The sequence below is a fragment of the Phyllobates terribilis genome, unplaced genomic scaffold (genome assembly GCF_046119375.1).
Source record: "Phyllobates terribilis strain yellow unplaced genomic scaffold, ASM4611937v1 Scaffold_4__5_contigs__length_816908805, whole genome shotgun sequence".
NCBI classification, from domain to species: domain Eukaryota; kingdom Metazoa; phylum Chordata; class Amphibia; order Anura; family Dendrobatidae; genus Phyllobates; species Phyllobates terribilis.
In genome coordinates, this window is record NW_027362764.1 from 400,391,006 (window position 1) to 400,418,808 (window position 27,803).

Genomic DNA, 27,803 nt, shown 5'->3' on the forward strand with positions numbered 1-27,803 from the left:
GGCCAGAGCAGAGATGTTCTTAGTGACATCCATATGCCTCATCAGGGGATGTCTTCATGAGACATTTTATTTTCCTGTTATTTTCTCCATGCACGGTAGTTGAAAAAAGATGGCCAGATATGACATTTTAAAGGCTTAGACAATTCTTAGTTTTCTCTTTATTAATCCCATGAAATCACTGTTGCTTGTAGCACAATCTGTAATGTAAATTAAAGGGGTATTCCCATCTCAAATATCCTATACCAATATGTAGTAGGTGCAATATTATTCTTCTTATTATTATTATTATTAGCAAATACCTCCAATTAGAAATGTAGTATGTTTTTTTTTATTCTCTGTGTCACTTATCTCATGTGCAGGCATTGCAGGACCTTAGGTATCCATGGTTACGACCATTGATATAGTGAGTTAGCTCATTGCTGATGGCCATAACCATGGATACCTAAGACCCTGAAAATGAGGAAAGAGAATGAAAAAACAGAAGACTATACTACATTTCTAATTGGAGATATTTGCTAATATTATTATTATTACATCTACTACATATTGACATAGGATCTTGGAGATGGGAATACCCCTTTAAGCTGTAAGCAACATGTCGTAAGTGAGCACCGCAGTGACCACGATGCTCCTTGGAATAAAGGCTCAACATGGTACAAATCACCATCAGGTCCCTGGCAATGACTTCACAAACAAATAATCTGGTGGTCCCTTGCTAGTGGATAAGTAGCGAGAACACCTACTACACTCTCCCTACAAAGAAACTGGTACCCTTTTCATGAAAGTTAGTAAATGTAAAGGGAAGGGGCCATTAGCCAACAATGTTCCTTGGCTATTAATATCAGCCCACAGCTGTTTGTTTAGCCTTTAATGGCTAGATTACAGGGGGATCCCAGAAAAAAAATTAACGTGGGGTCCCCCTATAAAATCTAACCAGCAAAGGCTAAACTAGACAGCTGCAGCCTGATATTAATAGCCAGTCAAAGGGCCATGGATACTAGCCCCCCTCCGCGGCTATTAATATCACCCCTCAACAGTCCCAGAAATTGTGCACCCATAAGATGAGCCAAATCTGGCGCTTAGCCTCCGCTCTTCCCACTGCCCTGTAGTGTGGTGAGTGGGCTAATGGGGTTAAGGTTCACATCAGCCTTGTATTGACGGCTGATGTGAAGCCCAGGTCAATAACCGCGTAGTAAAATAGTTGCCGTTTTTCAATAAAAGACACGGCAAGAATAAAGTATTTTAATGAAATAAAACAAGCACGGTTCTACAATTTTTTTTATTACACGCCTCCGCGAAGCCCTGGATCTCCAGAAAAAAAAACTTAAACCCCCCCCCCCAAAAAAACCCAAAGCCAACAATATTCCTCACCTGTCCGCCATCAACGACGCAGTCCACGATCACGCCGAGTGTCCCATGACGATCTGGGTCACTTCTACAGCAGTGACATCAGCCATCACTGATGTCACTGCGGTAGAAGTCAGCAATGTACACTGACAGGGGTGTAAAATCACTCCTTGTCAGTGTACATTGCTACAAGAGGTCACTGGGGCTGATCAGCTGAAGAAGATCAGCTTATCAACCCCTTGTGAACTTAACACCCTGGGAACATTCTTGCGAATGCTCCCAGGGTGAGCCTCATCTGATCGGTCACGAGACAGATCAGTTGACCATCAGCTGATCAGTGACATCACCGCAGGTCCTGGCAGCTCAGTACATTGCGGGGCATCGCTGCCAGGGACCAGGAGGACACCGGGGGCTGCCGGACAGGTGAGTATGCAGGATTATTTTTAAATACATACATATATATTTTTTTCTTTTAACTACCGCGGGCATGGTACCGCGGGCAGACTGCTTCTCCTCCCATCCACGTCGCTCCCGCTGTTATCAGCGGGAACGGTGGTCGGATGAGAGGAGTCTCCTCTCCCTGCCTGGGTACCACTAGCACCGCGATTCGGCGCGATCTCGCGCATATTGATTTTCATTGAAACCCAGCAAATCCGCAGATATAGATATTTTACCTGCGATTCAATGTGAGTCAATGGGCACTAATTCGCTGCGGAATCGCGCTAGAAATGGTCCTGCTGCGGTTTTTACCGCAATGGTAATCCGAAGCGGAAATTTCCGCATCATGTGCACAGCACATCCGGATTACCATTGCTATACATGGCAGGCCTATTAACAAGCGTTTTTAAAGCATTTAAGCGGCGGAAAAACCGCTGCGGAAATCCATTAAAAACGCATCGTGTGCACATACCCTTACAAACCACACATATGGGTGCAGCATTTAAAGAAAGCCACAGAGCAAACAAAAGTAACTTTCCAGGTTTAACCAAATAAAAACTAATTAAATGATTACACTGAATCATGTAGACAAACATTGTGCTTACATACAAAAGTAAATGTGAAAACAAGGCTTTCCCACAAATGATTTTGATTGCTCAAAGGTCTCAACACTGAGTTATAGCAATGGTGCAACTGAAACATGGCTGAAAACTGCAGTGACAATTGGCTACCTTGGTTTTTTATGATGTCTAGGTAAAATATAAATATCTAATTATATAAAGTAAAACACGCAGAAAACAAAAGTATGCTGCTGCACAATGCTACTGTGGTCTTTTCACAGCTCCCTTGCATCACTTAAATTTAGCAAAAAGCTGTTCACCCTGCTTAAGAAGCAGTCACGTGATTTTACAAGGGAATAATCTTTTGATTTTGCAGGGGGAAGAGTTATTTCACAAACATCCTTTTTCCTTAGAGGCACACCGCTGCCCAGTCTCTGAGCTTTCTGCTTACCTGGGGACAGCATGCCCCTGATGGAATGACAGTTTGGACCAATGGCATTATTGTGCCACTGGCCTGAACTGTACACGCTCTAAAGCTGCAAGCAGACGCAGCTTTGCCTCTCAGCACTGGAGGAGCGCAGTGGTACTGAAGCTGGCCATATTGGGGGCTAAACCTGCGCTCCAGCGATTAGAACCCCTTTAGAGCACGGACTACAAGCTTTTTAGAAAAACGCTTTCAAGCCCTGTGCATGTTTGGCCATTGCTGCTAGACTGAAGCAGTGGCCATGAACGTACGCAATCAGCAGTAGAAAATATGAGAAAGCACACAATCCTGAGGTTTTTGCTATGAAATCTGAGAGCAGCATTATGCAAAGGCTGAGAGAGCCCGATTACACTGTTCTACAGTCAAATTGGTTCTGAGACAAAAACAGATGAACTTAACTAATATTGTGGTGCTGAAAATGAATATGATGGATAAATTTGCTGATTGGCTCTAATTTTCAAGATCCAGGGGAGATTGTAATTAGTGATGAGCGAGCGTGCTCATTTAACTCTTTGGCCGAGCATGCTCGTGTGCTTACAGAGTATCTTCAGCGTGCCCGTATATTATGTTAGAGTCCCTGCGTCTTCATGATTTACGGCTGTTAGACAGCCTCAATACTTGCAGGGATTGCCTATTTGCTAGACAGCCTCAACACATGTGAGGATTCCCTAACAGCCGTAAATCATGCAGATGCAGGGACTCGAACATAATATGAAAGCACACTGAAGATACTCGGTAAGCACCCGAGCATGCTCAGCTAAAGGGTTATACAAGCACGCTCGCTCATCACTAGTTGTAATTACTTACAGGGCTGTGGAGTCGGTGTCCATTTGGTGGAGTTGGTATCAAATGGACTGACTCCGACAATAAATAATAAATTGGGTACAGTAGTTCAATGAAGTATGTGCTGCAAAGATTTTCATAAAAATTTGGGAAAGTTATGAAATGTCCTATAAATGTCAATTCTATTCCTGATCTAAGGATCTAGGCTTTTAGTTGAGCGGTATCGGTTCTGAACTTTACATACGTGCTAAGTAGTGAGGCAGCGCTGTGGAGTCGGAGTCGTGGAGTCCGAATTGGGAGTCAGGGAAATTGAGGAGTGCGAGTCTGCGGTTTGGCTTACGGACTCCACAGCCTTGATTAATTAGGACCTTTCATGCAGGCTTATAGAAAAACTGAGTCTATCATTTCATCATCATTGTTGTATTGTTAGGAGCTAGTCTATTACATCATCTATTTTGTTAATTGAGCCTTCAGTATTCTATCAAAAAACGCCAATTCAGCTCCGATGATGTAATCCTAATTACAGTTGCATCACCTACTTTTATAAATCCTCCTTGTTTAAGGTATACAGTTTTAGGATTTCTTAGCATAGACATTTTTTTATATGTTTTTTTCCTGATGTGCCTCATTTCTTGCATTAACAAAACAGACAGCTTTTGCTGCATATACAGATAAGTCACTTTTGCGTCACAAAGGCAAAACTTGACTACCATGATAAGGAAAGCCTACAACCTGTATTATGGCTGCAGAATAGGAAATCAGGACAAGAGTTGGGCTCCACACATGCTGCAATAGATGGGCATCACATCTTACCCAGTAGTTGCTTGGGAAGAGGCAATTGCCATTTCTGCATGGGGGGCCACTTAAGGAAAGGAGTTTCAAGGAAGAATAGGACTTTACAGCATCCAAACATGCCTTAAGCCCACTACCACACACAGAAGAACTGCCTGTTCCAAAAGCACCAGAAAAATTTTCAGTTGAGTTAAGTGAAGAAGAAGAGGGTGTTTGGTGTCATGCTAGAAGCATCTTCCTCTCACGACCTAGACTTTGCCAACAATTTCAGCTGAACCACACCTTATAAACACAAAGTGAACTGAATGATCTTGTTAGAGAATTGGATCTGCCCAAGAGTAAAGCTGAGCTCTTAGGTTCCAGGCTACAGCATTGGAATCTCCTAGTGGGCGATGTTTGGATTGCTTTGTTCTGCAACAGTGATAAAAGATCTTGTCCAATGCTTCACTGAGGGCAATCTTGTGGTATGCAACATCAAGAGTTTAATGGAAGCTTTGAAGAGAAGACATAATCCAGAGGAATGGAGGCTCTTCATCGATTCAACTAAAACAAGCCTAAAAGTAGTCTTGCTGCATAACGGCAATGTGCTACCTTCAATTCCAGTTGGTTATGCAGTCCATATAAAAGAAACCCACAACAGCATGAAACAGCTGTTGAGGTGCCTGAACTGTGATCAACATTTGTGGCCCCTCTGGGGTGGCTTAAAGATGGTTGTCCTCTTATTTGGTCTCCAGGGTGATACACAAAGTACTGCTGCTTTCTGTGTGAGTGGGTTCATTTTGCAAAAGAATAACACTACAAAAAAACCCACATAAGATTTTGTTACTACCATTGCATATCAACTTGGGCCTAATGAAGAACTCGGTAAAGGCAATGGATAAAAATGCAAGAGCATTCAAGCATCTCATTGGTAAATTTCCAAGGTTGATTGAAGCAAAGATAAATTAAGGCGTCTTTATTGGACCTCAGTTGTAAGCTTCTTCAAGGGGAGTTTCTCCGTTTGTTGCAGGGCAAGGAAAAGGGTGCATGGGTAGCATTTGCATTAGTGGTAATTAATTTTTTGGGAAACTCAAGAGCAGATAACTATGAAGAGTTGGTTGAAAATCTCCTCAAAACATATAAAGGATCTTGGCTGTAACATGTTCGATTCCTTAAAGATTCATTTCCTACATATGCTGAGAGATATCACCAAGATATTGTGGCTATGAAGAAAAGATATAAACGAAAATGGAATCCATAAATGCTTGCAGATTACTGTTGGACAATTGTAAGAGATGATCCGATGCAGGAGTACAAGAGACAAGCAAAAAAGAGGTGTCACTGAATGAGGACCAAATTTTGTAGTGCAATTTCTGGAATAGTTTCTAATTCACAATAGTGTTTACAGTGGTGGCCAAAAGTATTGGCACCCCTGCAATTCTGTCAGATAATACTCAGTTTCTTCCTGAAAATGATTGCAATCACAAATTCTTTGGTCTTATTATCTTCATTTAATTTGCTTGCAAGGAAAAAACACAAAAGAGAATGAAGCAAAAATCAAATCATTGATCATTTCACACAAAACTCCAAAAATGGGCCAGACAAAAGTATTGGCACCCTCAGCTTAATACTTGGTTGCACAACCTTTAGCCAAAATAACTGCGAACAACCGCTTCCAGTAACCATCAATGAGTTTCTTACAATGCTCTGCTGGAATTGTAGACCATTCTTCTTTGGCAAACTGCTCCAGGTCCCTGATGTTTGAAGGGTGCCTTCTCCAAACTACCATTTTGAGATCTCTCCACAGGTGTTCTATGGGATTCAGGTCTGGACTCATTGCTGGCCACCTTAGAAGTCTCCAGTGCCTTCTCTAAAACCATTTTATAGTGCTTTTGGAAGTGTGTTTTGGGTCATTGTCCTGCTGGAAGACCCATGACCTCTGAGGGAGACCCAGCTTTCTCACACTGGGCCCTACATTATGCTGTAAAATTTGTTGGTAGTCTTCAGACTTCATAATGCCATGCACACGGTCAAGCAGTCCAGTGCCAGAGGCAGCAAAGCAACCCCAAAACATCAGGGAACCTCCGCCATGTTTGACTGTAGGGACCGTGTTCTTTTCTTTGAATGCCTCTTTTTTTTTCCTGTACACTCTATGTTGATGCTTTTTCTCAAAAAACTCTACTTTTGTCTCATCTGACCAGAGAACATTCTTCCAAAACGTTTTAGTTTTTCTCAGGTAAGTTTTGGCAAACTCCAGCCTGGCTTTTTTATGTCTCGGGGTAAGAAGTGGGGTCTTCCTGGGTATCCTACCATACAGTCCCTTTTCATTCAGACGCCGACGGATAGTACGGGTTGACACTGTTGTACCCTCGGACTGCAGGGCAGCTTGAACTTGTTTGGATGTTAGTTGAGGTTCTTTAGCCACCATCCGCACAATCTTGCGTTGAAATTTCTCGTCAATTTTTCTTTTCCGTCCACATCTAGGGAGGTTAGCCAGTGCCATGGGCTTTAAACTTCTTGATGACACTGCGCACGGAAGACACAGGAACATTCAGGTCTTTGGAGATGGACTTGTAGCCTTGAGATTGCTCATGCTTCCTCACAATTTGGTTTCTCAAGTCCTCAGACAGTTCTTTGGTCTTCTTTCTTTTCTCCATGCTCAATGTGGTACACACAAGGACACAGGACAGAGGTTGAGTCAACTTTAATCCATGTTAACTGGCTGCAAGTGTGATTTAGTTATTGCTAACACCTGTTAGGTGACACAGGTAAGTTACAGGTGATGTTAATTACACGAATTAGAGAAGCATCACATGATTTTTCAAACAGTGCCAATACTTTTGTCCACCTCCTTTTTTAGGTTTGGTGTGGAATTATATCCAATTTGGCTTTAGGACAATTCTTTTTGTGTTTTTTCATTGAAGACAAATTAAATGAAGATAATACCAAAGAATTTGTGATTGCAATCATTTTTTCAGGAAGAAACGGAGTATTATCCGACAGAATTGCAGGGGTGCCAATACTTTTGGCCACCACTGTAGATATGTTTTAGTTATTTGATTTGTTGCCAAGTTTCCTCTAAATAAATATCAGAAAGTTAGCATAACAAAATATTCTGTATCTTTATATTTGCAAAAATAATAATGTTTCAAAGTACTGAAACTTTTATGCATTAATTATATGTAGGAGTAAAAGTAAAACTCTTTGATATCACAGAAACTAGAGCCAACTAAAAATTTTCAATGTCAGATTTGAATTCAGGTGGTCAAAATCATTAAGAAATGGTACATTTCAGGACCGGACTGGGACTGAAAATCAGTCCTGACACACAAACCAAATCGCTGTTTTCAAATAGGAGTGTATCTTTTCTTTGCAAATTGCCTCTTCAGAGAAAAAGAGGACTTGTACTCTATAGCGCCACCTACTGGAAGTAGCAATCCTACAAGTCACAATCAACTCTTTAACGAGTCGTGCAATATGACTTTGGATAAAAGCCAAATCAGAATCTCAATTTGCTGTGGCCTGTGGGTTGTAGAGTCCGTCTCGTGCTACCACGAGTGTGAAAGCACAACCAACATTCAAAAGTGACCAAAACATCAGCCAGAAAGCATTGGTACTGAGATGTGGTCTGTGGTCCCCACCTGCAGAACCACTCCTTTATTGAGTGTGTCTTGATAATTGCCAATAATTTCCATCTATTGTCTATTCCATTTGCATAACAGCATGTGAAATTGATTGTCAATCAGTGTTGTTTCCTAAGTGGACAGTTTGATTTCACAGAAGTTTGATTTACTTGGAGTTATATTCTGTTTAAGTGATCCCTTTATTTTTTCTGAGCAGTATATATAATATACACTGTCAGCACGCTCCCGGCTCCAGGCACCTGTGCGTCGCAGCGTTCAGTTGATGAACGATGTGTGCACGCGCCCCGCCACGCCCCAGTGACACTGAGCCACCACTGCAAGCACTGAGAATATTAAAGTGTCGGCACCCAGAAAAACGGGCTGGCGGCCCGGCAAGCAGAGCCACCAGGCGGCCCACTGGCAAAGTGCCCGGAAGAGCAGATTAGCAGTCCGGGCCTGGCTCATTTCATAACTGAACTTGACAACTTTGGAAAATATGTACAATAGTGTTACAGTGATGTGTCCTTTACTATGTTTTGCGGTTTCAATACAATCAGTTTTTTAGCAGCAGGAGATTATCATTGTGCACCCTAGTCAACTGCTCTGTGTAACCATGCACCACCAATGATTAGCAGTTTTCTGTAAATGTACAGCGTACACAGAAACGTGTCAATCAGTGGTACTATACTGAGCTCAGAATTCTGAGCATGACTATATCTGCAGCAGAGGAAACAGGGATTATATCAAAATGACTGCATGCAGACCAGAAAAGTGACACATTGCTGGAAGGAATCAGGGTCTCGGCTCCTACATAATTGTACTCTCTTCTTATTTTGTCTACTAATGATTGCCTAGGTTTCTGCCCACTACTGCAGTCTCATAGATCAATTTGACACATTGATGGAATCAGGGTCTCAGGCTCTATATCATGCGGCTTTCAGATTATATAGCAAAAACCTGGTGATAGTTGTATAGTAGGGAAGAGCATATCAGTGTTTTCACTGGTGGCTGACAGTAGTTTAGAGTAGTGAAGTGCTGTCAGTGCTGGTTAACAGTAGTGAAGGGCTTACTGGTCTTATTCCTAACTGTAGCCAAATAAGAGTCTGTCCAAAAACTATTTCTCCTGACCTGTGATAATTATGTACTGTATTTTTTTCGGACTATAAAGACACTTTTTTCCTCCAAAATTTTGGAGGAAAATGGGGGGGGTGCATCTTATAATCCGAATGTTGCTGGGGGGGGGGGGGGGGGTGGCACACAGTGTATCAGCAGCGCGGCTCCTGCTGCTGCCGGGCGATCGCGTGTGCCTGCTATTAAAGGGCATGAATATTCACCCCTCCCCACGCCCATGGAGAGGGGGTGAATATTCATGCCCTTTAACAGCGGGCACATGCGATCGCCGGCAGCAGCAGGAGCCGCACTGCGGCTACGCTGTATGCCGCTATTAAGGAGCAGGAAGTCACTGCTCCCCGAGCACACAGTCCCAGCGTGGGGAGCAGTGACTTCCGGCAGCTGATCTCTCTCCTTGTGAGCCGCGCACTTCAGTGATGTCATGCGCGGCTCACATGGAGAGATCAGTGCGGGCAGACAGGACGCAGCGCTGGGAGGAGAGAGAAGAAAGGGGAGTAGGAGTGTTTATTTTTTTATGTGCAGCCTGATGGGGATTAGGGGGACCATGCATACCAGGATAAGGATGAGGGGTGCCATGCATACCAGGATAAGGATGAAGGGTGCCATGCATACCAGGATAGGGATGAAGGGTGCCATGCATACCAGGATAGGGATGAAGGGTGCCATGCATACCAGAATAGGGATGAGGGGTGCCATGCATATTAGGATGGGGATGGGAGAAACGTATAATAGGAAGGGGGGGGGGGGGCATATCTACCAGGATGGGGGATATTATCAGAATTGGGGGACATTAACCCTATTCCAGTGTCAGCAGCAGACCCGCTCCCCCTTAACAGTGCATCGTGACCACATTTTTTTTTTTTTCTATTTTCCTCTTCTAAAACCTAGGTGCGTCTTATGGTCTAGTGCGTCTTCTAGTCCGAAAAATACGGTACCTCCGGCAAGGCAGTGCATTTATGTGTTTGCAATAGGTAGAGGGGAATAACTTGCAGCTAGATATCGCTGACAGAAGCTTAACTCCGGTGAGTACAACGCATAGGACATGTTGAAATCCAAAGATGCCCAATTCTTCACTTCCCCAACATCTTCAAGGCTGTCGTCATTTGTCATATGGCAAAAAGAAAATCATTCAGAACACAGCTGTGTGAAACCCTTAATATATGGCCATCCTCCAACTTATTTGTGATTTTTCATAGTCATGGACAAAAGTGTTGGCACCCTTGAAATTATTACAGAAAATGAAGCATCACTCACAGAAAATTTATTGCAATTACACGTTTTGTTATACATGTTTATATCCTTTGTGGGTATTGGAAGAACAAAAAAACAGATTTAAAAAAAAAAAAAATAAAATAAACAGGCAAATAACTTCACACAAAACCCCAAAAAATGTTCCAGACAAAAATTGTTGGCACCCTCAACTTAATTTTTGATTGGACACCATTGTAATAAATAACTGCAATCAATTGCCTTCTATAACCATCAAGAAGCTTCTTCCACCTCTCAACTGGAATTATTTATCACTCCTCTTTTGCGAACTGCTCCAGGTCTCTCATATTTGAAGGTGCCTTCTCCCAACAGCAATTTTAAGATCTCTCGACAGGTGTCCAATGGTATTTAGATCTAGACTCATTGCTGGCCACTTCTGAACTCTCTAGAGCTTTGTTTCCATCAATTTCTGGGTGCTTCTTGAAGCATGTTTGGGGTCATTGTCCTGCTGGGAGTCCCATGACCGAGGATGCAAACCCAGCTTTTTGACCATGGGCACTACATCGCGACCCAAAATCCTTTGATAATCTTCAGTTAACTCAAGTCAAGGCTCCCAGTGCCAGAGGCAGCAAAACAACTCCAAAACATTTTTGAACCTCTAACCTATTTGACTGTAGGTACTGTGCTCTTTTCTTTGTAGGCCTCTTACTGTTTACTGAAAACAGAATAATGAGGTGCTTTTACAAAAACCTCTCTATCTTGGTTTCACCTGTCCACAAGATGCTTTCTCAGAAGGATTTTGGCTTACTCACATACATTTTGGCAAACTGCAGTCTAGCTTTATGTCTGTCAGCAGTGGGGTCCTCCTGGGTCTCCTGCCATAGCGTTTCATTTAATCCAAATGTCAACGGATAGTTCACGCTGACACCGGATGCATCCTGCAGGACAGCTTGAATTTCTTTGGAACTTGATTGGGGCTGCTTATCCACCATACAGACTATCTTGAGTTGCAACGTTTCATATATTTTTCTCTGACGTCAACGTCCAGGGAGATTAGCTACAGTGCCATGGGTTGTAAACATCTTGATTATGTTGCACACCATGAACAAAGGAAACATCAAGATCTCTGGAGATGGACTTGTAACCTTGAGATTGTTGAACAATTTTGGTTGAACACACAATGCAACGATTTAGTGAGCTTCTCCCTTTTTTTATCTGGCTTCAGGTATGATTTTCATATTGCCCACACCTGTTATTTGCCACAGGTCAGTTTGAAAAAGCATCACATGCTTGAAACAAAGTTCTTTACCCACAGTTTTGGAAAGGTGCCTAAAATCTTGTCTGGCACATTTTTTGGGGAGCTCCGTGTGAAATTATGTCCAATTTGCCCTTTTTATCTTTTTTTTTTGTGTTGCTAGGAAATAAACAAAAACATGTGTAATTACGATAATTTTCTGGGAGAAATACTTCATTTTCTGGTACAATTTCATGGGTGTCAACACTTTTGGCCATGATTGTATTTCACAAACTAATTGACCTAATAAGATGACACTGAACAAACCAGAACCTACGGACACAGATATGTACATTTGTTTATTTATTATTTATTTAGTGGAACAAGTGACTATTCTAGTTATTGATAAATTTAAGCATTGTAAAATGGTTATAAAACTTAGTATCATTACATCTTGATTACTTACTCATACATCCTGTTATCCTGGATGTGACGATGCAATGATAGCTGGTCACTCAGATAGATATTAATTGCATACTTTTCAATGCTTTCCTCCTGCATCTTCTTTTCAGCAGAATTAAGCTGCAGATGAGCTGCTTTGCCCCACTCTCCGGGTGCATTTGGATTTGGGGGAGGTTTATTGTACACAGGACGGACTAAGGCCTCCTCTTTCTCTTCAGTGGCAGGTAAATCTCTCTCCCATTTCTTATTTGTAGCATGGTCCTCTTTCTCCAAAGAAGAGAAAGAAGAAACAGAAAGTTCTACTACCATATAAGTAACCATAAAAAGTCCAACCAATACAACGGTCTTCACAATAAGTGAGCATCTCCTCAGGCGGATCCTCATGGCATGAGACTTGTGATCTGGCCAAGAACCAGCTCAACTGACACTGCAAGTCTGAAAGAAGACAGACATTAGATCACATTGGGAAATGTTGGTAAAATGTTATTTTTAATTGTCAAATGGCATAGTGCTGGTCACATCAAACAGTAGTAGTTAAGATTGTGCAGACACTTTACCTGCACTTAACTTGTATGAGAAATAAAATCCATACGTGGCACAAACAAAGATATATAATTACATATTCAAAGTTAATATTTAACTTGGAGCACAATTCCAATTAGGACAGCAATGTTTACCTTGGAATAAAATGATAAGGAACTAGAAAGAAAGAATATAAATAGAGAAACACGTCAGCAAATATGGATTCAGGTTTCTAACTTTGTCCAGTAAAGTAAAAAGCAATTAACCGGAACCAACAACCATATCTAGATGACAAAAAGTTTTTAAAAATCTACAAAGTAGACAAGACAAGTCAACAGTGCCCTAAGATGCTTGAACTTTGATTAAAAAGTAGGTCTATAAATATGCAACAGATTGGGCTTCCACCTCTTGTGACAAAGCAAGTCCTCTGAATCCTGTTCCACCACATATCTATAGACATTATAGAAACAGCTCATACAATAGCATACAATGGAAGCGCCTAAATTGACAACATGAATGATAACGTGACATTAAGGTGTATATGAGAGATCTTGTAAAGCATAAACAGCAGTGATGAGAAAGAACAATTCATTAAAAGGCTTGGCCAAGGAAATATGCAGTGGTTGTATCATTTTTCCCCCCCATGTACTGTAAGTCACAAGGCTTCCAGTAAATGTAAAATATATGGTATAACAACAAATTTGTTGCAAGTTAAAATTATTATTCTTGCAACACTATTGCAAGCTCTTGACATAGTCGTGGGGTAGTAACAAATACAGTCCACTTTTTACGACTGTGTTCACACGTTGCAGTGGCATTGTGCTTTTTTTTTAGCAGAGATTGTGGTAAAACCGCATTGCAGCGTGTAAACTAATGGTCTTACAGAAAAATTAAAATCCAAAAGACATCTCCGGAAAGGGGACATATCACACTCACATTGAACATATAGTATTAATTGTGGCTGAGAGAAATTAATTTAAACAGGTTAAGTAGAGAGAGAGAGATCTAACACTTCACCCTCCATTGAAGTAAGGACCTGCAGTGTCCAGGTAATTACAGCAGAGAAATGCTTTGAGAAAAAAAAACTGCAAGACTGAGATGTTTAATCAGAGGCGGGGAAGTATGCTTCTCAGGCATAAGCATGATTAAAGAATCTTCTTAGACGTTTTGGAGTGAGTGAGGAATACTGGGGTTTTGCATTGATCCGATATTTATGGAAGATATAATTTCCGTGTTATAGCAAAGGGACGGACATAACGCATTCGCTCACAACACCGTATGGCCGGCAGAACCCCTCCAACCTAATATTGGTCAGATGAGTGATGCTATCCATGTCATGTTTCATCTCTATAGACAAGTAAAATGGCGATAAGAAGCATGGCAACAATATCTATCGCCTGGGACCTCCAAGAGTGATAATAGCCAGTAAGATAGGGGGATCTCATAAAATTCAAAAGGGCCTAGCACATACCACAACTAGCCCCCACATGAGCTCATCAAGGGGAGGTATGTGGAAGTAGCCTTCAGCTAATAAAAATGAAAGTTTGGGTCTTTGTTCATTCTCAAAGACATAGTTCGCTGTGAGAGTGTTCTATTTTCCTAGTGCTTCCCTCCATAAAGATAAGAGTCATTCCTGCAACATCAGGTTTAGCACTTTTCTTTCATTATTCCTTTTTATTCTATGTAATTGTATATACTGTATTGTTTTGTTCCCATCTTGTAACATCTTTGTATTTTTATTTATTTATTTTATAAACACTGCCTACCTTTCTAGATTAAATATATAAAATGTAATAGCTCTGTTCCACTTGCTCTGTAAACCGCACCCCAGGAGCCATACGCTACCTGTAACGGGTGTCTAAGTGGTCAGTATAAACGATTGGTGGCAACAGCTCGTAGTGGTTCCTTTTTTTTTTTCCCCTGGAGCTGGCAGTGAGCGTACTAGGGGTGTGTACAGTGGGTACGGAAAGTATTCAGACCCCTTTAAATTTTTCACTCTTGCTTCATTGCAGCCATTTGGTAAATTCTAAAAAGTTATTTTTTTTCTCATTAAAGTACACTCTGCACCCCATCTTGACTGAAAAAACAAATGTAGAATTTTTTTTGCAAATTTATTAAAAAAGGAAACCTGAAATATCACATGGTCATAAGTATTCAGACCCTTTGCTCAGACACTCATATTTAAGTCACATGCTGTCCATTTCCTTGTGATCCTCCTTGAGATGGTTCTACTCCTTCATTGGAGTCCAGCTGTGTTTAATTAAACTGATAGGACTTGATTTGGAAAGGCACACACCTATCTATATAAGACCTCACAGCTCACAGTGCATGTCAGACCAAATGAGAATCATGAGCTTAAAGGAAATGCCCAAGGAGCTCAGAGACAGAATTGTGGCAAGGCACAGATCTGGATAAGGTTACAAAAGAATTTCTGCATTACTCAAGGTTCCTAATAGCACAGTGGTCTCCATAAACCTTAAATGGAAGACGTTTGGGACCACCAGAAGTCTTCCTAGACCTGCCCATCCAGACAAACTGGGCAATCGTGGGAGAAGAGCCTTGGTGAAAGAGGTAAAGAAGAACCCCAAGATCACGTTGGTTGAGCTCCAGAGATACAGTAGGGAGATGGGAAAAAGTTCCACAAAGTCAACTATCACTGCAGCCCTCCACCAGTCGGGCCTTTATGGCAGAATGGCCCGACGGAAGAATCTCCTCAGTGCAAGACATATGAAAGCCCACATAGAGTTTGCTCAAAAACACATGAAGGACTCCAAGACTATGAGAAATAAGATTCTCTGGTCTGGTGAGACGAAGATAGAACTGCTGTAATAACTGTATACTCTTGCTTCCCCCCCACCCAGGAGATGTGGTGTGATTAGACCATGTTCCTGCACGGTCATACACAGCCATTACACAGTACACAGCAGGGCACATTTATAAAAGATTATCTCAGCACAGGAACATAGTTTTAAACACATCCTACTGTGAAACTTATTATTACTCAAAGATCTATTGATTAAAGTGTATGGTACTTTGCTTGTGGGAAAACCCCTTTAAAAGGGAATTGGTCAGGTCCCCCATGCTCCAATCCAGCAGCATTCAGCTATATGTGATATACTCCCTCCCTAACCATTCCTGTATAACATAACTTGGTTAAATAAATGCTTTACAAAAGCATTTATAACCTCCGTTTACCCTCTGCTAATGTTGGCTTTGACCAGTCAATGGGGCGTTAGTTCACCAGACTAGTCAGCCCTTTCCAAGTTATCACGCCCACAGGGGTGTGATAACATAATTTGCACGAGCGGCGTTATCGCCGCTCATTTTGGCAGTGTCACTGCATCTCTGAAGCCAGGTGTACAATTGTGTGATATAAAACCTTATAAATTTGTCATGATGATTTCCCTGTGGAATTCTCTGGATAAATCTAGTAATTGTGGAAGTACCCTGACTGTATTAAAAGTATTCTAAGAAGAAGCACTACAGATTTGACATAGTAATGTTGTGGACATTTAAGCTAAGCCCATGTCATCACCTAAAGAAAAATAGCCGCTTCTGACATCTGGAATCTCACAAAAACAGTTGAGATTAGAGAACTCAGATCCGGGTCATTTACCACCTGACGGTGGATTCACACATGGCAGATCTTGGAGCCAAAATCTCTGAATCTGAAAAGTAATTCAGTTCACCCAACAAAAGGTTGATATATAAAATGAGAACAATGGGGATAGGGGAAAATATATGAGTGTGGGTTAAGAACTGGCTCAGTGATAGGAAACAAAGGGTGGTTATTAATGGAAAACACTCAGACTGGGTCTCAGTTAACACTGGGGTCAGTATTGGGCCCGCTTCTTTTTAACATATTTATTAATGACCTTGTAGGGGGCATACAGAGTAGTATTTCAATATTTGCAGATGACACTAAACTCTGCAGGGTAATCAATACAGAGGAGGACAATTTTATATTACAGGAGGATCTATGGAAACTAGAAGCTTGGGCTGATAAATGGCAAATGAGCTTTAATGGGGATAGATGTAAGGTAATGCACTTGGGCAGAGGAAATAAAAAATATAATTATATGGTTAATTGTAAAACACTGGGCAAAACTGTCACTGAAAAAGACCTGGGTGTATTGGTGGTCGACAAGCTTACGTTTGGTGGCAGTGTCAGGCAGCTGCTGCAAAGGCAAATAAAATAATGGGATGTATTAAAAGAGGCATAGATACTCATGAGGAGAACATAATTTTACCTCTATACAAGTCACTAGTGCGACCACACTTAGAATACTGTGTACAGTTCTGGTCTCCGGTGTATAAGAAAGACATAGCTGAACTAGAGCGGGTGCAGAGAAGAGCGACCAAGGTTATAAGAGGACTGGGGGGTCTGCAATACCAAGACAGGTTATTACACTTGGGGTTATTTACTGTGGAAAAACAAAGGCTTAGGGGTGATCTTATTACTATGTACAAGTATATGAGGGGACAGTACAAAGACCTTTCTACTGATCTTTTTACTCTGAGGTCTGAGACGGGGACAAGGGGGCATCTTCTACGTCTGGAGGAAAGGTTTAATCATAATCACAGACGCGGATTCTTTACTGTGAGACTATGGAACTCTCTGCCGCATGATGTTATAATGAGTGATTCACTACTAAAATTTAAGAAGGGCATGGATGCCTTTCTTGAAAAGTATAATATTACAGGTTATATATACTAGATTCCTTGATAGGGCGTTTATCCAGTCTGATTGCCGTATGGAGTCGGGAAGGAATTTTTTTCCCCAATGTGGAGCTTGGTGTTTGCCACATGGTGTTTTTTAGCCTTCCTCTGGATCAACTTGTTAGGCTATGGGTTGAACTAGATGGACTTAGTTTTTAAGGTTGAAGGAAGACTATGTTACTATGAGGTTATTTCAGAGGAATGGGACAGTCACAAGACCTGCAGGGTGTGAATCCACCCTTAGATGCCATTTTCAGGTGACTGCAGCATCTAAGTAACCAGTACAATAAGTGGGGGCTCTGATTGCTAAACCTCACCAGTAAACAGCATAAAAAAAAAGATATGCAAAAAACATTGGCATTTTTAAATTGCATTACCTCCCAAAACAAGTTATACTATATAATGACCGGAAGGAACAAAGACAAGTGTGCACATACCCTTAAAGAGGCTGGTTATCACTCATTTTATTCCCACTGCTACCTTGAATATGCCTTGGGGTTTTTTTGTTTACCCCTTAGTGACCACCAATATGTTTTTTTACTGACCTGCGATATAAGAGACTAGCATCCTCTGACTGGTGACAATCCAGCAACTGCCAGCGGTACACTATAGCTGACAACTTGCTGCATTAGCCACGATCAGTGTTTGCACCAACCATGACCATTTAACGCCTTAGATGCTGCTGTAAATAGTGACTGCAGCATCTTAATGGTTTACAGAGTGCAGGCATTCTCTCTTTAGCCCCATCAGCACCCGGAGATCTTGATCGTGTGGTCCTGATATTTGGCCGTGAACTGCCATAGCAAACAACGGCCTTAGAGTCTGCCGGCTATAGTGACTTGCTCAGAAGTTATCAAAATTTAGTTGGTAAAAATAAACTTTTTCATTCCTGTCATGCCACGTTGCATTAATTCCTGAAAAGCGCCTGAAGGGTTAATGAACTACCAGAAAGCAATTTTGAATAAGTTGAGGAGTGCAGTTTTTAAAATGGTATCACTTGGTTGGTATCCAATATATAAGCCCCCAGTCACTTCAGAACTGAACAGGTCTCTATAAAAATAATTTCTGTAAATTTCCTTGGAAAAAAAAAAAATTACTGCATTTTAGGTTTCAAAATGTAACAAATAAAACATTTTACAAATGGTGCAGATGTAAAGCAGATATGAGGGAAATGTTATCTATTAATGTTTTTGTTTGGTAGGACTATCTAGATTAACCCCTTAAAGACCGAGCCACTTTGTAGGTTAACGGCCATGCCTCATTTTTTAAATTTGACCAGTGTCACTTTATGAGGTAATAACTAACACTTCAACGGATCCCACCGATTCTAAGGCTATGTGCCCACGATGCAGAAATGCTACGGAATTTTTCCTAAGCGTTTCTGCATCTCCCTGGCAGAAAAAACGCATGCGCAAGCATTTGTCCCGCGTTTTTCACATGCGATTTCACATGCGGGTTGTCAAGCGGTTGTCACACTATATAAATCCATGCAACCGGCATGGATTTATATAGTGTGACTAAGTTAATCGTAAAAGAATGGTAAAAAATAAAACATTATACTCACCTTCTGATGGCCCCCAATCTCCTTCTCCGATGCGTCCGGTGTGTTGGGCGGCTCGCGTTGGTCTAAAAGGACCTTCCAAGACGTCATTTAGTAATGTGACAGGTCACGCGACCACCGACGTCAGCGGTCGCGTGACCTGTCACATGACTAAATGACGTCATGGAAGGTCCTTTTAGACCACCGCGAGCCGCCGGGGAGCCAGGACACATCGCTAAGGAGACCGGGGGCCATCAGAAGGTGAGTATAATGTCTATTTTAAATTCTCTTTTCTTTTACAGGTCCTATGGTGCCCAGGTCTGGAGGAGAGTCTACTCTTCTCCAGACCCGGGTACCATCCGCACATTAAATCGCTTAATATCCACATGTCCACTTGTAGTCATGCGGATATTATGCGATTCAATGCAAGTCAATGGCCCCCGGAGTCTTGCTTCCCTCCATTATCCCTTGCCGGCAGATCGCGGTACACTGCACTGAAGGACCTGCCGTCACATGACTATGACGTCAGCGCAGGTCCTTCAGTCCATCGCGATCTGCCGGCAAGGGAGGACGAGCGCAGCGGGGGCCATCAGAAGGTAAGTAGAACATTTATTTTAATTTTTTTTTTTTTATTTTTTTTTTTACAGGTTCTATGGTACCCGGGTCCGGAGGAGAGTCTCCTGTCCTCCACACCCGGGTACCATCCGCACATTGAAACACGTGGAATGCGCATCTATATATGCAGTGATGCGTAATCCATGCAAGTCAATGGCGGATAAAACGCAGCACTTCCGCAAAATTGGTAGTGCTGCGTTTTTTTCCGCAATGATAATCCAAAGCGGAAATTTCCGCAGCATGTGCAAAGCACATGCGGATTATCATTGGGGAACATGGCAGGCCTTATGCCATGCGTTTCTGCAGCTTTTTTGCCGCTGCGGAAACGCTTAAAAAACGCATCGTGGGCACACAGCCTAAAACTGTTTTCTTATAGGACTCAAGATAAGAGGCGCATTTGAAGGTGTGAGCTACAAAAACTAGTGAGCTTGTCCATTCATTACTCGAGAATGTCTTATTCAATTATTTTTCCCACGATAAAAAGGGAGTTTACTTTATAAAAACATTTTTCATGTCTATTAAATTATATATAGGTTTTAGGCCCCCTTTATTAGATGAAACATTTGAAAGAGTCAATATTAATCCTGAGTTAACCATTCCCACTGAGATCGGAAAATGTTGTAATGTGTGCCGAATTTGGAGAACTCTTTAATTGGAATTTTGAAATGAGAATGTAAAGACCCAAAAGAGAGGAGGTTAGGACAGTCATACAAATCTTTCACTAGTACAATGCCTTGTTTTAGCCAGTCTTTAATATTAAGATCTGGTATTAAGAGTTCTAAGGTTTCCAATGGAGTTATGGACATAACAGGGGTTGAGGTGTTAGAACCTTTTTTTTATGGAAGCTTTCCAGCTGGAGATGGATGTAACCGTCAGAGGAAGGGCATCTATCTTATTAGTTGTAGCAATCAAAGACGCACTAAATACAGCTTTTACATTTTCAGAGGCCGCACATTGTGATTCAATTTGAACCCAATTACAAGTTTTATTCCCATTCCACCACGCTGTAACTTGATCTAATTGGGAAGCTAGATAGTAATTTTGGATATTAGCGAGGTTGAGCACCCCAAATTTCTTAGGTGTTTTCATGAGGTGATTAGAAACCTCGTATTAACCTATATTTTATTTAGGTCAGATTCTAGACTCTGTAATAAAGGAAGATAATTTGATTTATATAAAAGGTTGATGTAGACAGTTATTGACGTTCCTAAATATGTAATTTGGTCCTGACGCCAATCAAGAGGAACATTCTAAACTGAGGTGTTTAAAGGCAGAATCTGGGATCTGTTTTCATTTACTTTATAGTATGACATGTTTCTGAAAGGTTTGATTATCTCTAGGGCTCCCCCAAGTGAAGTCTCAGGCTCTGCTAAGGTTAAAAATCACAGCATTTCATTATATGCTGATGACATGTGAACTTCCAGAAATCTCCACCCCCTTGCAATTTTCAAACTTTTAATTTTTATGCCCTTAAATCAGAGCGATATGCCACACAAAAATAGTTAATAAATTACATAGTTACATAGTTTATAAGGCCGAAAAAAGACAAGCGTCCATCCAGTTCAGCCTATTTCTTGTGCACTGCAGCTATTCGCAGCGTTGATCCAGGGGAAGGCAAAAAAAACAAAAAACATGCGGTATAGGCCAATTTACATCATTGAGGAAAAATTCACTTCCCGACACCAATCTGGCAGTCAGATTGAATCCCTGGATTAATTAACTAAGCATAAGATGTAATTTTATTGTTCTCAAGAAAGGCATCCAGGCCTCTCTTGAACTCATTAAGTGAGTTGGACATCACCACTTCCTCTCCCAGAGAGTTCCAGAGTCTCACGGCTCTGACCGTAAAGAATCCCCTTCTATGCTGGTGCAGGAACCTCCTTTCCTCCAGACGCATAGTGTGCCCCCTCGTCTTTGTCACCATCCTTGGTATAAACAGGTCATGGGAGAGATCTCTGTACTGCCCCCTGATGTATTTATACATGTTTATGAGGTCTCCCCTAAACCTTCTCTTTTCCAACGTAAATAGGCCTAATTTTGACAACCTCTCTGGGTATTCTAGTCCCTCCATTCCCTTTATTACCTTAGTCGCCCTCCTTTGTACCCTCTCTAGCTCCAATATGTCTTACCTGAGCACCGGAGCCCAGAACTGTGCACAATATTCTAAGTGCGGCCTTACAGAGGAAGAACAATGTTCTCATCATATGCCCCTATTCCTCTTCTGATGCATGCCATGACTCTATTTGCCTTCACAGCTGCTGCCTGACACTGGGCACTCCAATTTAATTTGCTATTAACCAAGACGCCCAGGTCCTTCTCCATGTCAGATTTCCCCAACGGTTTCCCATTTAATATGTATGGGTGACTGCTGTTTTTCTTTCCCATGTGCATGACCTTACATTTATCGGCATTGAACCCCATTTGCCATTTTTTGGCCCAATTCCCCAATTTATCTAAATCCTCCTGTAGCTGTGCCCTATCCTCATCTGTATTAACTACTTTACAAAGTTTAGTATCATCTGCAAATATTGCTATTTTACTATGCAACCCTTCCACTAGATCATTAATAAATATATTAAATAATATAGGGCCCAAGACAGACCCTTGAGGCACCCCGCTAGTAACCCTGACACACCCTGAGCTTACTCCATTGATAACCACCCTCTGCTTTCTATCACTCAGCCAGCTATTTACCCACTTGCACACATTATCCCCCAGACCAAGCATTCTCATTTTATATACCAACCTTTTGTGTGGCACGGTATCAAACGCTTTGGAGAAGTCAAGGTATACAACATCCACTGACTCTCCCCGATCCAGCTGTGAGCTCACCTCCTCGTAGAAGGCGATCAGGTTTGTTTGGCAGGAGCGATCCCTCATGAATCCATGTTGATATGGAGTTAGACAGTTATTATCATTAAGATATTCTACAATAGCATCTCTAAGAAATCCTTCAAACAATTTACCCACAACAGACGTTAAGCTGACTGGTCTATAGTTCCCAGGGTCACTTTTAGACCCCTTTTTGAATATTGGTACCACATTTGCTTGGCGCCAGTCTAGTGGGACAGTCCCTGTCCATAAAGAGTGCTTGAATATAAGATACAGCGGTCTGTCTATCACATTACTTAATTCTTTTAGTATCCGGGGGTGTATGCCATCTGGGCCTGGTGACTTGTCTATTTTGATATTATTTAGGCGTTTCTGAACTTCCTCCTGGGTTAGGTGGGTGATATTTAGCGGAGGGTTTACTTTATCACTCTGCATTTCCTCCGATAAATTGTTTTCTTTTGTGAAAACAGTGGAGAAGAAGCTATTGAGTAGGTTTGCTTTACCCTCATCGCCCTCTATGATTTTACCCAGGTTATTTTTCGTTTCTCACATTTCTACTTTACATCAGCACAATTTTTGAAACATTTTAGGGAGTTATAAAGGTTAAAAGTTGACCAGCGATTTCTCATTTTACCAACAAAATTTACAAAACCATTTATTTTTTTCAGGGACCACATCACATTTGAGGTGACCTTGAGAGGTCTATATGACAGAAAATACCCAAATGTGACCCCATTCTAAAAACTGGACTCCTCAAGGTGCTCAAAACCACATTCAAGAAGTTTATTAACCCTTCGGGTGCTTCACAGGAGCTGAAGCAATGTAGAAATTCAAAATTAACATTTAACTTTTTTTCACAACAATTTTACTTTAGACCCATTTGTTTTTATTTTCACAAGGGTATCAGGAGAAAGTGGACCCCCAAATTTGTTGTGCAATTTCTCCTGAGTACGGCGATACCCTATATGTGGGGGAATACCACTGTTTGGGTGCATGGCAGGGCTTGGAGGGGAGGAGCACCCTTTGACTTTTTGAACGGAAAATTGGCTGGAATCGAGAGAGGACGCCATGTCGTGTTTGGAGCGCCCCACAAGTGACCCCATTTTCGAAACTAGACCCCTCAAGGAACTTATCTAGATATGTGGTGAGCACCTTTAACCTTCATTCATTTCAATGGGTCTGCGTGTTTATGTGTCTCCCATATGTGTGGAAACTTTCACCACACATACCGGACACACTGACATGTGAAAGAGGTCTAATTCTGCTACCTCATTATAGTGAATGGATCCCTCAGGGGTTTCATCTGAATCACGACACTCAGATATTTAAATGAAAACCCCAATATCAGTGCTCAGCATAGAGCACAGGATAAATGGGAACATTTTACATAACATTTTGGATCACAATAAAAGCAAAGCTTTGACACAAAGGCTCTGGAAAAGCGAAATGTCCCTTGCCCCCCAAAAGAAATTCAGCAAATTCTGTGCTCCCGAATACAAATGCCCACCTCCCTTTTGAGCCCCACAGTGTGCCTAAACCGCAGTTAGCATCCACATGTTTGACATTTCTGTAGCGATGAGAGCCCGCCTAATTCACAGTTTCATGTCTCCAGAAGCACGAGCTGGGCACAACGTGCTGGGCACAACGTACTGGTCACTACACCGGCAGTTTGCAATTTTCACTCAGCAGCATCCACTGCTGCTTGTTTCTAGAAAACACCCATGTAGTTAAAATCCTCACCACACCTGTAGATAAATTCCCAAAGGGGCATAATTTCCAAAATGGGGTCACTTAAGGGAGGGGGGAGAATTCTGCTCTTCTAGCACTTAGGAGCTGTGTATATGGATTCTGCATACTATTCTAGGAAAATCTGCGCTCCAGGAGGCAGCCAGCTCTCCGTCCCTCCCGAGTCTCGCCGTGTGGCTATGCAATACTGCACAGCCACATATGGTGTATTTCTACATTCAGCAAAAATTGTGTGACAAATTTTGGTGCCATTTTTACCCATTTCTCAGTGTGAAAATGTAAAATCTGGGGCTAAAACAAAACTTTCGTGGTAAACCTGTAATTATTCTTGTAGTTTGTAAAATGGGGTCTCTTATGGGGGGGGGGGGGTGTTCTGCTGTTCTGGCACCTTAGTGACTGTCACTGTGACATGGCACAGTCAAACATGAACTCCAATATGGCGCTTCTTCCCTTCTGAGCTTTGCACTGTGCCGCAAAAGTAGTTTTTTGACCACATATGGGGTATCTGCATGCTCAGGAGAAATTGCACAAAAAAATTTGGGGGCTAAAATAACATTTTTTTGTGGAAAAAAATGTGATTCTTTTTATTTTCACAATTCAATGTTAGGCTATGTGCCCACGATGCAGAAATGCTCCAGATTTTTTCCTGAGCGTTTCTGCATCTCCCAGGCAGAAAAAACACATGGGGATTGTACATGTTTTTTTCCTGCCAGGGACAAGTGGAAGTGAAGCGTTCTTCACATGCATTTCCGCATGCGGGTTGTCAAGCGCTTTTCCAAGTGATTTTAGCATCACTTGGAAAGTGCTTGACAACTTGGTCACACTATATAAATCCATGCAAACGGCATCGATTTATATAGTGTGGCCGAAAGAATGGTAAAAAAATAAATCTATACTTCCCTTCCGATGGCCCCCGGAGTCCTTGTCTCTTCTTGCCGGCAACTCGCGGTAGACTAAAGGACCTGCCGACGTTAGCGGTCGCGTGACAAGTCACATGACTAAATGACATCACCGCAGGTCCTTTTAGTCTACCGCGAGCTGCCGGCAAGCCAAGACAAGGACACCGGGGGCCATCAGAAGGTAAGTATCATATTTATTTTTTATTTTATTCTTTTTTTTTGTTTTTACAGGTACTACGGTACCCGAGTCTGGAGGAGAGTCTCCTCTTCTCCAAACCCGGGTACCATCCCCACATTGAAAAGCATGTTATCCGCATGTGCAGATCCAGTGATGTGGATTCCATGCGTTCCAATGCAAGTCAATGGCGGTGAAAACGCCGCATTTCCGCAAAATAATTGGTAGTGCTGCGGATTTTTCCTCAATGATAATCCGCAGCGGAAATTTCCACAGCACATGCGGATTATCATTGGGGAACATTGCAGACCTTCTACCAAGCGATTTTAAAAGTTTCTGCAGCGGAATTGTTGCTGCGGAAACGCTTAAAAAAACGCATTGTGGGCACACAGCCTTAGAATTTTCTATGAAGCACCTGAGGGTTCAAGGTGCTCACCACACTTCTAGATAAATTCACTGGGGTGGGGGGCTAGTTTCCAAAAGGCGCACTTGTTGGGCATTTCCACTGTTTGGGTACATCAGGGGCTCTGCAAAAGTGAAATGACAACCGCAAACCATTCCATCAAAGTCTACATTCCAAAACGTCACTCCTTCCCTATCAAACAATGTTTTTTCCCCACATATGGGGTATCATAAATTCCTGTAAAGCACCTGAAGGGTTAATAAACTTCTTGAATGTGGTTTTGAGCACCTTGAGGGGTGCAGTTTTTAGAATGGTGTCACTTTGGGGTATTTTTTGTCATGTAGACCCCTCAAAGTCACTTCAAATGTGATGTGGTCCCTAAAAAAAATGGTTTTGTAAATTTTGTTGGAAAAATGAGAAATCGCTGGTCAACTTTTAACCCTTATAACTTCCCAAAAAAAAAAAAAAATTTTGGTTCCAAAATTGTTCTGATGTAAAGTAGACATGTGGGAAATGTTATTTATTAACTATTTTGTGTGACATATCTCTGATTTAAAGGCATGAAAATTCAAAATTTTTTGCCAAATTTCCGATTTTTTCACAAATAAACGCAAGTGATATCGAATAATTATTACCACTATCATGAAAATATGTCACGAAAAAAAAAACAATCTCAGAATCAGTGGGATTTGTTGAAGCGTTCCAGAGTAATTACCTCAAAGTGACAGTGGTCAGAATTGCAAAAATTGGCCTGGTCAATAACGTGCAAACAGCCTTTGGGAAAAAAGGGGTTAAACAATTTAAAAAAAAAAAAATGTAAGTTTAAATATAAATTAATCTTTATTAATATAAACCTAATGAATCTTAGACACAAAACAAATTATTTTCAATGATCAATTCTGGGGGTACAGGAGAGCCGGCACAGTATTGTTACTTTGCTTTGGAGTGACAGACCTAGACTTATTCCTGGAGGGGTACAGACCAGCTGACACAATGAAGACCTCGATTTCTTCTTATATGGCGGCTCATTAGATTCCACTGGGCCCGTGTCATACATCATTATTCTCCGGACACTTACACAGGGATATCAGGGGGACACGGTCAGCAAAGTGGGGGACAGACCTGAAAACCCACTTAGTATAGTATGAAAACTGATGAAAGACTGACACATCCGAAAATCCAAAACAAAGTCTGAAGAAAAGCCAACATCATACTAAGTGCAGAAAAGCTACAATACTGTACAATGCCTTAGTAACCCAGGGGCTTCAGAGAGCAGAGACCACCACACACACTAATATATATATATATATATATATATATATATATATATATATATATATATATATATATATATATATATATATATATATATATATATATATATATATATATATACATACACACACACACACACACACACACACACACACACTATAGGGCTCTCTATCACTATACAGTTCCATCCACACAGTGTATATACACATACCTTACATTTACATACTATACATATAGTCCTCCATATAGCCCCACATCTAGCACAGGCTTAGTGTCCTGGGTGAGAGCAGGTGTCACCTTTGAACCCTGGACTACTTCTATAGTGAAGCGTGGTGTGATGTAGCGGGCACAGCTGGCAGCAGTAGTCGCCCACCCCTCATACTCACAGTGTAGGCTGCGCACCAGGGACTCATCCCCGCCGTACGGGGCGCTCTCTGGCCGCTTCAGGGCAGTGCGCCGCTCCTGTCCCTGTGCCGCCGCCGCCGCCGCTTCCTTTCACTTTCTCGGAGCCCTCCTGACGTGTCTATGGCCGCCCCTCCTCTCCAGCCCTGAGAGCTGAGCCTTCCTCCTCCTCCGGATCATGTGTCTGGCTGACCCCTCCACAGAATGAGGACAGGGCGGTTATCCTGAGCGCACATCTCCAGGCTGTAGCAGGCGGTGCTGAGTCCGGCAGCAGCGGAGCCTCCTCTGTCAGCTTCACCTCACAAGACATGGCGGAAGGACACGGCGCTCCAGCCTCCTCTCCTGTGAGGTGGATTATATACAGGTCATATATGGGCTACATAATGGCGTGTGGATGATTCTATAGGTCAGTGGTCTGGCCCCTCAGCCCCAGGTCACTGGCGGACACAGACAGATGTGGGCCCCAGTACAAGACTATTATATGGGCCCTTTGCCGTCCAATAGCTCATTATAGTGTACGATTCCGCCTGTTGTGGAAGTGGCCCCCACCTCATGGGCCAGTGATATGTCCACCGGGCCTCCCTGACTTTCCTCATACACGGTCTCTACAAGTGACTTATCTTGTGTCTCTCG

At 42.0% G+C, this 27,803-nt stretch overlaps 1 protein-coding gene across 1 annotated transcript in view; it reads right to left on the minus strand.

The window, feature by feature from the left end:
* GALNT4 (polypeptide N-acetylgalactosaminyltransferase 4) overlaps window positions 1-27,471 on the minus strand; it is a 76,940-nt gene extending 49,469 nt beyond the window's left edge. Inside the window, exons 1-2 of the mRNA XM_073678505.1 lie at window positions 27,155-27,471; window positions 12,047-12,477 (exon numbers count right to left, since the gene is read on the minus strand). Coding sequence (XP_073534606.1) covers window positions 12,047-12,426 — 380 coding nt within the window. The 5' untranslated portion in view covers window positions 12,427-12,477; window positions 27,155-27,471. The remainder of the gene's footprint in view (window positions 1-12,046; window positions 12,478-27,154) is intronic.
* Window positions 27,472-27,803: the final 332 nt, after the last annotated feature.